The 13547-nt window shown below is 40.8% G+C and overlaps 1 protein-coding gene across 1 annotated transcript in view; it reads right to left on the bottom strand.

Moving 5' to 3' along the window:
* Nucleotides 1–1645: 1645 nt before the first annotated feature.
* ADAM9 (ADAM metallopeptidase domain 9) overlaps nucleotides 1646–13547 on the bottom strand; it is an 89384-nt gene continuing 77482 nt past the window's right edge. The window contains exons 18-23 of the mRNA XM_060251731.1: nucleotides 13048–13153; nucleotides 11377–11592; nucleotides 6785–6920; nucleotides 5822–5921; nucleotides 4800–4927; nucleotides 1646–2025 (exon numbers count right to left, since the gene is read on the bottom strand). Coding sequence (XP_060107714.1) covers nucleotides 1947–2025; nucleotides 4800–4927; nucleotides 5822–5921; nucleotides 6785–6920; nucleotides 11377–11592; nucleotides 13048–13153 — 765 coding nt within the window. The 3' untranslated portion in view covers nucleotides 1646–1946. The remainder of the gene's footprint in view (nucleotides 2026–4799; nucleotides 4928–5821; nucleotides 5922–6784; nucleotides 6921–11376; nucleotides 11593–13047; nucleotides 13154–13547) is intronic.

Below are 13547 nucleotides of genomic sequence, written 5' to 3'. Positions count from 1 at the left end.
TACATCCACACCACACATTTACTGTAATATAGCTAAACATTTAACAGTATTATCTGGTTATCTTGGCATGGACTGCTGAAGGCCACATGGAAAATCTATGGTAAGCTGAAAGGCTGCTGCTAATTTGCATACTTCAGTTTCATGTCATTAGCACTATCTGCATAGCATTTTTGTGAACCTGATCAATGCTAAACTGTAGTTGGGAGACACATGACAGACCTACAGTAGTCTCATTCTGAAGGTGCTATCCTCAAAAATGAAAAACAGAAAACAGCCCTGGAAAAAGCCTTGATACACAGACACTGAAGTCATGGGGACTGACTTGCAATGAACTTGTGCTTCTTTTTATTTGTTCTGTCATTTCCAGGTCTTCAGCACTGGTTGTCATCACATTTTCAAGCATTCCTCTGCAATCACGAGAGATAGATACCTATTTAACAATTTTAAAGCCAGAACACTTCAGATTCTAGCAAGTTCATGGAAGCTGAATATAAGTGCCTACCCCATCCCCTACCTAGACCTACAGAATGTGACTTTCTCGTACCTTAATTTTGATAAATGATTAGTGGTAAATTAGAAGAATTTGTTGTGCTTCTATTTGTTAACAAAAACATTAAGTTAAATTTCCCTAACGTCCTTTATTATCTACAGTTTAGTGTCAGCCAGCATACAGTTAAAATTGTCTTCGTTTTTAAAAGTATGTTAATACTATAAAGATGCATACTGTCTCACACATCATTAAAACCTGTGCACGCACATTAAACAACACATTTCATCTTCTTTTGAGAAGCAGACTTATTTTTCTTAGCACTTCAACATGTGCCTTTTACCCATATGCACAGAAATAACAAAATCTGGTTGCCACAAAACAGAAACATTTGAGGAAATTTTATATTGCCTTTGGAAATGAACTGGCCCCCTTTGATTTGCTGTTTTTAATGCAGGCCTCTACAGTAACTATGGGTGAAGACACGTTACATTAAAAGAGAAGTAATAGCAGGTCCCTCAGCTACAGTGCAAACCTGACTTCCAATCAGAATGACACACATTTCAACAAATCAAATGCTGGCTCCACCATCACTCTTTAGGGTTGCCAGATCTGTGTTGCAAAATACCTGGAGACTTTGGGGGTGGATCCAGGAGAAGGCAGGATTTGGGGAGGTACAATGGTACAATGCCATAGAGTCCACCCTTCTAAGCAGCCATTTTCTCCAGGGGAGCTGATTTCTGCCAGCTGGAGATCAGTTGTAAAAGCAGGAGATCCCCAGGCCAGACCTAGAGGTTGGCAACCCTATCAGTCTTGTGCTTCCTCCCCATACTTCAGCTGGACTGCTCACTATTTTATTTATTCAAATTATTAATTTAAAAATGAAACTGTTTTCTTAAAAGTGCAAAACATCTCTGGAAATATCGAGGGTACATATCTTGGTGGCATAATGAGCACCAGCCAATAAGCACTGTCTACAGGCAGTTTCTGCTTCAGGTCTGCAGAACTGTTTATTCCAGAGCTTGACCCTTTCAACAAAAGTAAATTTGGATTAAATGCAGTGAGGGTGCTTCCAAATTGTGGCTCCAAAAATGTGCTCTTCTGCACCAAATTGTTATTCTTTGTGAACTGACTTGGGGGGGAACCATATGAGTATTCTGTGTATAAATTTTATCATAAAAGGGAAAAGATAGTTACACCCAAAATTTTTCAGACTGATCCACTTTCAAGTGGTCCAGCCCACCACAGTTTGTACAGACAGTCTTCACAGGATTGCTCGTTTCAGTTTCTGCAGCTTTGGTAGAGGTATTTGCTTGATAAGTTTACATTCCTTGGTTTTACTTTTTTTTTTTCCTTATCCAGTGCCAAGGGAAAAGGAAGAGTTACAAGGGCCACTTGATGCAAGACAGATAAAGCTCCATCTTGGCAAACAGGGCAGCATGTGGAAAAAAACTTAAAGTTATACAGGTGGCAATGGTGCTGGTCGAGAAGGGTAGAAGTGTTCCTGAGGTGCCTTCTTCAGCACTGGGGGTGGAGGCCTGCAAGGACGATAGAGAGTTGTTTTACTATCAAGCATCTGTCACTCAATTAAAACATTTCCACTGATTAATCATCTGCCTTTTAAATGATTAATCAAATCAATTACGTTAAAATAAATAATTACCAAGGATAGCCCATATGCTCTGTTATTCATCCCTGGTAAACCCACTACAGCCTATTTTCCCTTCCAAGAAGAGGTTGAGAATGCCTTTTCAAAATGTTGTTGATCCAAACATACATGCACAATAATTGTGATTTTAGGAATATCATGTTTTTTCCCCAAGTTTTGAAAGAAGGTTGAGGTGAGGTGTAGATGGATCTTGACTGTAGGATCTTGACATGCATGAACGCTAGGGCACCATCTTTACATCGCATTGCAGTTTTCGACACTGTAAAGCACCTGAGGGTACCAATTGTACCAAAAGGCAAGTCTGAAATAGTATGCATTTCTTAAAATTGCAAAAATAAAATCTAGTGCATGGGCTGTCATTTGAACTGCTGCAGCTGGTGAGATCTGAATATCTATATATAATAAATACAGTGCCTAAGACAAAAATGTTGCCTAGGACAACATTCTTTTAGCTTTTCAGTCATGTGATTTGATTGTAGCTGAAGTTGTCTGAAAATGCCAGTGCCCTAGCTTCTCCACCACACCACTACCACCACCACCACCAGTGTTGGTTTTGTCTGAGGACCTTCACACAAGCTTCCCTCAGAAGTGACCACCGCTTAAACTACCTCCACCATGCGCCCATTACAAAGTAACAAGCAAGTGGATGGCTGCTGTTGTGCTTCCTTATTGTCCTCGTCACTACCCACGTCCTCTTTCTCTCAGAAAGCGAGAAGCTATGGCTCAGAAGAGCAGCAGCAAAAGGCTCTGATTGATAGTGGGCCCTGCGCTGGGCCTTGCTAATGGTTAACATAAGCATAGATCCTGATCACTACCACCACCATCTCATAACAGTGCTGAATATGTTCTGTAACAAGTACAAGATCCATACGAGATTAAACATTCTCAAGTCTTTGAGAAAGGAAACAATTATGGTTAGCTTATAAATACTACCACTCACTGTTAGAAAAAATGGCCTTTTTCTTCTTTTTCATATCCTATTATAGTTGCAAACCAGAACAGAAATAAATAATGCATTTAAAAATTGCCTCAAAATAATACAAAAGTGTGCCCAAAAAATTACATAAAGGAACTGTATATATACCTACAGGCTCACCTGCTTGCAGTGTCACCTATTTCTCCACCTGCCTGGGTCACCTGGTGGTTCCTCTTGTTACCATCTCCTCACTTCTCCCATCACCTCTACATCACAATGGCTCCTTCAACTGGCATGGCTGGCTGTGATGCCTTCCAGCTACTGAATGATACTATCTTGCAAAGTTTATAGGGTTGCTAATCAGCCCTTAAAGTGGTAGCCAAGATCTTGCACTTAAGCCTCATGAGATCTTAGTTTTTGCTTCCTGTAAGCTACCTTATAAAAGTTTTTTTTTAATTCCCATTCTTTTTTTTTATTTCTGGACTTCTGTGCAAACCTGGGAGCTGTCCCAGATTTTTACAATTTCCTTACATCTGTACCTGGTCCCAGTGTGTGGGTTTTTCAGTCTACACTCCGAAGGTCAGGTTCAAAATTAGATATATGATGTGCAACATTAAAACATAATGTGCAGACACTGCGAAAGAACAAAAGGAATTTGGACAGCACCTTGGGGTGTTGTAACAACTGAAGATGCCATGTGAAAATATGGTGGCAATGGTCACCAGGAAAAGCCAAGGTTACCTCCAACTCCTGCTTCCCTCTAGTGTTCACACGCTTCACCTCTTCTTATCATGCCGGAAGGAAAGGAGAGGTGAGGGGGTATGCAGGAAGACTAGGTGCATGACTAGAAACTGAGGTGAGTGAGTAACAGCTGAGAGAAGAACGAATAGGTAAGGCCAAGGAAGAAAAAATACAGCTAGATGGAAATAAGTGAGGGATGGAAAGCAAAGGAAAAGCACTGGGGAAGCAGAGATAGACTAGAGAAAAGCAGGAGATAGCTGAGGAGAAACAAAGCCGCTGTGGTAAAGGAACTTAAAATAGAGCAGTATCCACAGTAACAGAAGCAACGACAGGTGGGGAAATGAGATTTCTCCTCTTTTGCAAGTCCTTGAGATAAATGTTTTAGAGACCATTCATGCATAGCCCATAAGCCCTATATAGGGTTCAATCAGTTTCCAGTTTCTGCTGCCTGGGTGGCACTGCAGAAACAGAGCAAGTTGTCAAGCACCTGGAACACCACTAAGCTATGGATGGATGGTGGCTAGCCTTCATCTTGGTAGGTCACAAGTTTTATAAATTTGACATGTTATGCTTGTATATTTCTTCCATGGAACTCAAGTAAATCTACATGGGATTCCCATCTTGGTACTGACTGAATCTAGATCTGCTTAGCATCACCAAGGTTGTGGAACTGTGTGCCTGCAGACCATTTCCTGGGATACACACAAATTATACATTATATACATGTGTGTCTCAACATTACAATCACGTTAATCTTTCAAGGAGCTCAGGTTGGCAAGCATATGGCTGTTCCACTTTAACTCACAACAACTCTGAAGATACCGGCTGACCCAAGATTATCAACTTGAGTTTCATGGCTGATTTTGGAATCTGAACCCAACAATAATGCTTGTAGGGCTGCACCACGCTGACTTTTATATGGAAAACAGGGAGGGGGAAGTTTCACATTACAACTGAATCTTTCTCCATTTTGCCATTATACTGACCTTTGTGGAATGCACTGCTGCTCCATGGGCTGTGGAGAAGGAAGAGGAGAAGTGTAATAGTCAGGTTCAGAGCTATGTTGCTGATTAACCGTGTATGATGGCACTGGGTACTTATACGGATGCACGTTCTGTGAGGAAACCATTATTATTAAAAAATGACTCATAAAAGATTGTTGCTTTAATGTTGAGGGCATCATTCAGGCACACCAACAAATCCCTCCCCAAACACCCATATCATTTTCAGATCTTGTCATTTTCTCATATCTCCCTCCACTCTGCAGACTATGCAATGACCCTCTCTAGTTGTCTGACCACATATATCTATTTTTTTTTGTAATCCAAAGCCTCATTCCACAGCAAGCCTAGCCCCACCCCCTTTCCTTGCCCTGGAATAAAATTACTTCTTGACCTCAAATATGGGAATGAGTTAAAACTGTTTCAACTGTGACATTTTGATTACAGCCAAGATAGTGCTCATGTTTGAAAATCACATAGATGTCTATATTGCCATATGAGTACAGGATCAGGAGCCAATGCACGTTGTGCCTTTCAAACGTTTTCATGCAGAACATTTCAGATGGACTCTCCAGTTAAAGAAGGAAGTAGCAGGTGACTGGAAAGATATCCTTTCCTGAGACCCTGGAGAGCTGCTGCAGGTCAAAGTAGGCAGTCATAGGCTGACTGGACAAATGGATTGTCACTGTATAAGGCAGCTGCAAGTGTTCATATACTCCCATTTTAAAAAAAAGAGTAGGCGATGCTTACCTAGCCACCAACTTAAACACGTTTAATAGGCTGGGAACTGTAGTTCTGTGAGGGAATGGAAGCTTGCCAGCTGCACTCTCACCAAGATACAATTCCCAGTAATTGGTGGGTAGAAACATGTCTAGTGCAGTACAACTGTCATACATGGAGTCTGCTTACACTGTTCGCATTCATTGTGATTGAGCTCTGAGCTCTCCCCTCTCCCACCCAGCTCTTTTAATAACTGCATGCCAAGATCATATTCCACCTCCTCCTACCATTTGAGTTGATAGATGCCTTGAAGAACGTGGCACGCTTGGTGGGTATTCTGTGTGCACAGGCTCTTCACTTACACTCATCGGTGGCCTGCCCCAACATCTCAATAAACAGAAATACAAAAATATTAAATTACACCAGTAACTCCTTTCAAAAGTTTGAAGTGACTAGAATAAAGTATGTTTACAGAATTCAGAAAATGTGCCATGCATTGGTCTTTTGCAGGAGATACATGCAACACTTTACAGTTGCTGCCTTCTGCAAACACCAAATGGGGGATTCAAGTACACACCAGCCTTCTTGCACGATGGTCAGAAATTAAACACAGTCTATCAAATTGAGCAGCTAATGCTAAACTGGTATTTTGAGGAATCAGAGCTTCCAGATTCCACGCAGGACTACTACAGAAAAATGGGATATGAACAGCATTTTCAGTAGTACCTGCAATTCTGTTCGAAAGCCTTGTTTTGTGTAACGTAATTTTTGGTGTCCTCACAATGCAATCCTAAACAAAGTTACACCCATCTAAATCCATTGAAATTAATGAGTTCAGGAGAATAAAATGCTATGCTGCCTAGGATTATACTATTAAAGAGCAAGTGCTGGAGAGTTGGTTCTAGCACAGTGGCTTAAGAGAGTGACAGTGCAATCCTATGTAAAGTCCCCTCCTTCTAAGATCACTAATTTCAGCAGACTTAGAATATGCTACTCTGCTTAGGGTGACACTGGGAGCTACAAATCAAAGAGTCCTTAGTTCAAATCTAAGTGGCTTCTCTCAAATGCAGGCCTTTCATCTGCAGTTTGGGGAAGATAAATTAGTCTCATATGTTACAAGATTGCTGTAAGGACAGCAATAAGATAAAGTACAGGAGTTCTTGGAACACTTGAGGGTGTTATACAAATACGAAGTATCATTAATATCTAGAATTGGAGAGGAGGAGAGGGATGGTGCAGGACATACTCACCTACAGTGATCTACCAGTGGCATCAGGGAACGGACCCAACTATCTTTTGTTAAATGGCAGAACAGCAAAACTAGCAATATGGGAACGACCACGAAGAAGAATGCTAGCAGCCACTTTTTAGTTATGGGGTCCATTCCTGGAGGAAAAGAAAAAAGTCAGAAGCAGCTTTGGATAACATGCTACAAACTGTACCTGCAAGGCTTTCTCAGGTTCTTTCAAGAAAGAGGAACAGAAATGGAGTTGTCATAGCACACAATGGGCTGGCTCATTCTGGCAGGCAGCCCCTGCAGCCCCTGCACACAACAGCACTGACTGGGAGGCTTGCAGAGGTCCTTAGGATTCAGGCAGCACCTGTATAAGGGTAACTGGCAAGCATGGACCAGCTCAGTGTCCACTGACTGAATGATCCTGTCAATCTTTACAATGCAGTAGCAAGCAGAACTGGGCACACTGGCTCTCTCACTGGCATAATTCCTCCCATCCGATGAAGAGAACTGTGTTTCTCAAAAGCTTATCCTACAATAAAATGTGTTAAATCTTAAAGGGGCTACTGGACTCTTTTACTATTTTTCAGCAACAGACTGACATGGCTAACTCCTCTGGATCTATAATACCGCCTTGTGGGCCAGTGCCTGGACCTAACCCAAGGCCTTTTCTTACATGATGAACACATGAAGCGCCTTTACTCAGGCCATTTTAGCACAGTACTACTGCCTACTCCAAAAGACATCCAGAGTCTCAAGCAGACAGGGTCTTTCCCTAGTATCTGCTATCAGAGATCCTTATAAGTCTGGATGCCTGAAGTTCTTCTACATGCAGAGCACATGTTGCCACCTGAGCCATGGCTCCTACCCAATGGCCATGGTGATGGTTTGCAGTGGAGGGGACAGGATCCTCTCTGACCCTTCATTCAGCATCTGAAGGTGGAATAAAATTGAATTTGTGATAACTGAAGTAAGAGGTGACAGGGGAGAGGGGAATGGAACACAATTAGGTAGGCAGAGGAGTGTACACCAGCTTCAGCAGCGCAAGTTACTTTGCTGCATCCTAAACTGGTTGCTGGTATAATTCAGAGACTGAGCTCTGCTCCAGGAAGTTGCTGGTTCAGATCTCTCTTCGGTAATGAATTAATTATTCAGGAAAGCTGCACTCTTTCAAGATGGATATAAATAATAAATAGTGGCCCAGCTATAAGTGAGTGTGGTAAAAATTACAAAATATATATGAGCCTCTTTGAATGCTGAAAGTACTACATAAATACTAATTATTAAGCTACAGCTTAGCATCATGGTCTAAAACTTCAGTCAACTCATGAAAGAAAGGACTGGGTCACACAGGAATCTGTGAACCATACTGGACATGTACAGAAGCTTTTAGCTGCCAGTAGCAGCTACTATTTCTGAGAGCTGCTTTAAACACCACTGGAAAGTCTTGCCCAATCGTTGGCCACCTACCTTTTCTGCCTCATTCATTTGGGTATCAGAGATTAACAAAAAAAACTCTGGCACTGCAAAGGAGGAACAGACAAGCAGTAGTGCCTCTGCAAAGGGTAGAAGGCTCTCTCTGGTTATCTGTACTAGCCATTCCTTTTTTCTTCCCAAACAATGTATAAGCTCTATCATTCTGGATGCATGCATACACATACATGCATGCCACATCCTCATTTATGTTTCTAGGAAGCATGATGTTAAATCCCTTCCACGGTCACTTCAGTCAAAACGGTGAGCAATTCATTCGATAAGGAAAAAGATTGATGCAGTTATGGAGTCAATCTTCAGATCTCTCCTCTGCCATGAACTCGTTCAAATGGCCTTGGGTAAATAAATCCCTCTCTGCCTCATCCCCCATCCATCTGTTGCATGAGGACAGTAATACCAGCTTATTTTACAGGGAGCTGGCATCAAGTTAATAGCCTGAGCTGTAACTTGAGAGATGCTTGGTTAAAATCTTGGCCAACTATCTATCTATCTATCTATCTATCTATCTATCTATCTATCTATCTCTCTCTCTCTCTCTCTCTCTCTCTCTCTCTCTTTCTTTCCATTCGATTTATATCCCGCCCTACCCCACCGAAGCGGGCTCAGGGCAGCTCACAACATAAAAATTCTAACAATAAAATTAAGAATTAAAATACATTAATAATTTACACAACAACACCTACTCCCTTTCATAGACCCCTGCCCTGGGTAATCAATGATGATGATGGTAATGATGCTAATAATTAGGAAGAGGAGGAAGAGGAAGAGTATTGTTATAGGTTTATTGCAAGGGGTACTAAGAAATTTCTAGAATGCTAATAACATTAAGATGGTCAAGCAGATGCTGATTTCCATAGCTAGTGCGTAAATCCTTAGCTAGTGGGTAAGTCCTAAACAACAAGATTTATTTGGATCTGATGGTTAGTACAAGCATCCGGTAACTGCTACATGCAGTGTAGCATGTGTACATCTGTACATGTGGGAGCAAATCCCAGGATGAAACCAGCCTGAAAGGCCCAGATCCCAAATGGAGCTTACTGAAGAATCACTCTACACGTGGTATACGACTGATCTTCTATTTTCAGGAACTCACCTGTAGAAGCTTATCCTGTTCACTGAAGAATTGTGCATGCACACAAAAGCTTATACCTTGGATAAAACTTTGTTGGTCTTAAAGGTGCCACAAGACTCAAACTTTAAAAACAAAATTTTCAGACCAGCTCTTGCAAGTAACTCTGGACTGATATACTAACTCAGTTACTATTGGTTAGCCTGGAGTGGTACAGCAGCCTCAATAATGGTAATCTACTTCTGAAGATTTGGAAAATTTATTGTTTTTTTAAAAAACCTATCATATACTGATAAATTCTAAGAAGCGTCTACAGGCTGCATAAGAGTCACCTGCAAATCTCACAAGCAGGATCCTAACTGAAGATTTCGTATGGGGGTGGCGCTCTAACGATGCTCTTCAAAGATGAGGACATCATAGTTCAACACAAAGCAGCAAATCTTTGAATACAGGTAGACTAAAATGCTTAATTTAATGTTATTTGACATATTAAATAATTTTACTAGACAATTTTTATAAATCTTATAAACTATATTTATACATGTATAAATATACTATGTCTTTAAAAAATGAAGTGCCTAAATACTTGCTCGTAGTCTCCATACCTTTACACTCATGGCCAGAACCCAAGAAGGCAGGAGCAAGGCAACATTTTAATGAGCACAATTTGAATACAGCCAATACATTTCTATTTGTACTTTGAAAGTGAAAAGGCTGAAGTCATCTTTTTATCTTTCTGTAATGAAAGCTAAACATTTAGGGAAGGGGTTTCCAATACACTTAAAGGGAGGGGCACAGTCCTATTATATATGGATCTAAGTTTTTAAAAAAGAAGAATGCAAATGTATCACATGTGCCAAGCTGCTACTCACATCTTGTGACTGGGAATAATCATTTTCAGAGTGAAAAGAGAGAAAGTCAGGGAAAGCTTCCCGTATCATTATTCATAATATATTTGTTTTTTAGCATTATTATTAAGAGTATGCTACCTTCCCTGGAAAGCTACCCATCGCAGCCTACAAAATAATATATCAAAACGTAACATTAGATGTTATAAATTAAATCTAGCATTAAAAAAAACAGGAAGAGAGTAAAAAAAAAAACACTGAGTAGTTTTTCCAAACTAAAAGCACACTATAAAATGATTTTAAACCATCAATCCCTTACTTAATAGCCCATGTAAACAAAAGTGTTTTGGCCTGGTGCCCAAAAGAGAACGATGTAGGTGCCAGGCAAGTCTCAATGGGGAAGGCGTTCCAGAAGTGAAGTGCTGTCTCTAATCACCAACCACCTCACCTCTGAAAGCGAGGGCATGGACAGCAGGACTTGCGAGGCAGATCTCAGCTGGAGGGCTAGACAATGACTTTGGCAGAATTCAAAAGTAGGGATGGGGATAAGTACAAAAATCAGCTCTCCACAGTCTCCATGCCCTCATAATGGCTACAGCTCTTCCACAAACCATGTCACCTCACCTTACTAATTCCTCAACTGCTAACTCTGTTATCACATTTTTTTCTAACTTTCCTCCCAGGAGTTCAGATATGCTTAGATGACTTTCCCCACCTTTGTTTTATGTGCCTTGGCATTTCAATAACTTTCCCAAAATAATGTTATTCCACTAGTTTCACCCCTCTTTTCCTCATGTGTATTATGCTCCTGCAAAATCTATTTTTAAAAAACAAACAAGTGAAGTAACCCATCAATCTAACATCTTAAGAGCATAAGAGAAGCCATGTTGGATCAGGCCAATGGCCCATCCAGCCCAACACTCTGTGTCATACAATGGCCAAAAAAACCAGGTGCCAACTGGAGGTCCATCAGTGGGGCCAGAACACCAGAAGCCCTCCCACTGTCCCCCCCACAAAGCACCAAGAATACAGAGCATCAGTGCCCCAGACAGATTCCATAATTTTTGTTGTTCAGTCACACAATCGAGTTTATCCAATCCCCTCTTGAAGCTGTCTATGCTTGTAGCTGCCACCACCTCCAAGACAGACTTTAGATTCCATAGCATGACTTGAAAAACATACTAAATAGTCACCAACCTTGTTTATAAGGCGGGTACATATTATCTGACTGCTGTTGTTTCGGGTACATGTTATCTGACTGCTGTTGATTCGGGTAGGTATTATCTGTCTGCTGTTGATTCGGGTAGGTATTATCTGTCTGCTGTTGATTCAGGTACCATCTTCGATAACGTACAGCCTTTGGGACAGGGGTTGCCTTAATGTCTGCATTTAGTGCAACATGCAGTGCAGTGTCTGTTCTCAAATAATAAATATATTAGTCGGCAATGTTGCAGTATCACCAGAGGCTGGAACCACGACCCTAAGCCCTCCTTCACCAGTCACACCTCCATGAGACAACAAGTGCATACAACTTGCAAGAAGTTGCTTGTTGTTCAGGCAATGTTTATCTTTGGGCTTTTTATAAAAGATCCAAAGAGTTATTGCCTTTACTTAAGGAACCACAGCCAAGGAGGAAGAAGGATATAAAAATCAAGATGTGCAGGAGAGATATAAAGATAAATGGGAAAACTTTGTGGAAATACATGAAAAGCAAAAAGCGACTTTTATCACCTGTTTTTCTTCATAAGTCATTCTTCATCTTTCTTGTCTCCCCCCCTTCCTGTTCCTCTTCTCTTCCCTTCTTTCTCATTTGGGCCTTCCTGCTTATTTGAAAACCTCTCTGTGTATGTAGGTCGGTAAGAGCAGTGGAAAGTGATGGAAAGTGTAAAAGGTTTGTAAAAAAACCCACAAACCAACAGATTACTATTAAGTCAAAGGGAACTTTAGAAAGGATTTAAATTTTGACAACTGTGTTTAAGGGAAAGAAATGGGGCAGGTTGGGAATGTTGAAAGAAACCTGAAGAACAGTGGTTTAAAAGTAATTGTATTGGCTGACTAGTATGCGCTAAACTTAATCAAATATAAAAAATATAAATATAAAATAATGTTACAAAAATATAACATTAATATAATAATCTTTCCAAATTCTAAAATTCATAATCTATCAGTCCAAAAAAGTGCTTCTTCTATTGGCTTATGTTCTACATTGACTCCTTCAGCAATGACGCAATCCATTTTTCTCTGGGCAAGCATACTGAACAGGCTTGCAAGCAGCTTCTGGCCTGGTCACATGTGGCAAGTAAAGAATGATGCTAGGTGACCAGAAAGAGACCCCACCCTCTTTCAAGTCTTTGTTGCCCTACATGACTGCAAAGGCATGTGTAAACAGGCAAACTAGTAAAAATGTCTGTGGATTAGTGCCTTTTTGGACTTATTTACCAGACTGATTTAAAAGTGACTTTGTAGCAACATGTATGGGTATACTTCCTAGATCAGTTTATTTTAAACTGTAAGTCAGTCTGACTATCAAGACCAGGGTGGAATGCATATTTTGAATAAGCGCACACATTTGGAAATAAGCTTATTTCAACTGGGATACAGATGCTTTAGCAGAAACTGGTCCAAGAGCTCTAGAATTAGCAAGATTCACCTTCCACCTAAAGTCTAGTGGCCAGAAGTTTCCAAAGGCAAAACCCAAGCTCCTTTTCCCCTAGAAGGTGAAACCTAACAGACAGAGTCAGCCACCACCATGTTAGCCAATTTGGACTTAGCTACTTGGGAACAGCTAGGTCCTGCACCTGCACTTCCTTCACATGCCACCAACTGCAGGAGGATAGGACACAAGAGAGTTCTCCTTAGAATACTTGCCATTATATGTCGGTCCACTATCCAGACTGCCCCCATAGCCTTTGGAATCACAGTAGGGGGGCGCCCATCCTGGATGACAGTGACAATTCTTATTGCTGTTGCACACCTGTTTGTATGTTTAAAAGGTAATATTATTAGCCTAATTTTGTGAAGGACCACGGATCTCAAATCAAGAACTATAGCAATGGGACCTAGCCAACTTAACTCTAGCTTGTAAGAGGAAGGAGCTGCTTGCCTACTCTCCACTGCTTTTTCATGCCAACACTGCAGAGAGTGATATTGCAGCTGCCAGAAAGAGTGAGGACACAAAATGCCAACCCAGTTTCATTTGATCCTACAACACTCCTACTTCTAAACTAGCACCTCGATCTCTTCAACATGCTGAAAATTTCCCATCTCTACTTGCCTGTGATCTCCAGACTCTCAATTAATAATTATCATATTCCAGAACATCATTTAATTGAACGTTCTTTCATTTGCTATCACTGCAGTAAACTAGA

The sequence above is a fragment of the Heteronotia binoei genome, chromosome 12 (assembly GCF_032191835.1).
Source record: "Heteronotia binoei isolate CCM8104 ecotype False Entrance Well chromosome 12, APGP_CSIRO_Hbin_v1, whole genome shotgun sequence".
In the NCBI taxonomy this organism is placed as follows: Eukaryota; Metazoa; Chordata; class Lepidosauria; order Squamata; family Gekkonidae; genus Heteronotia; species Heteronotia binoei.
Note: the sequence above shows the minus strand (reverse complement) of the source record. Positions and strands in the feature narration are given on the sequence as shown.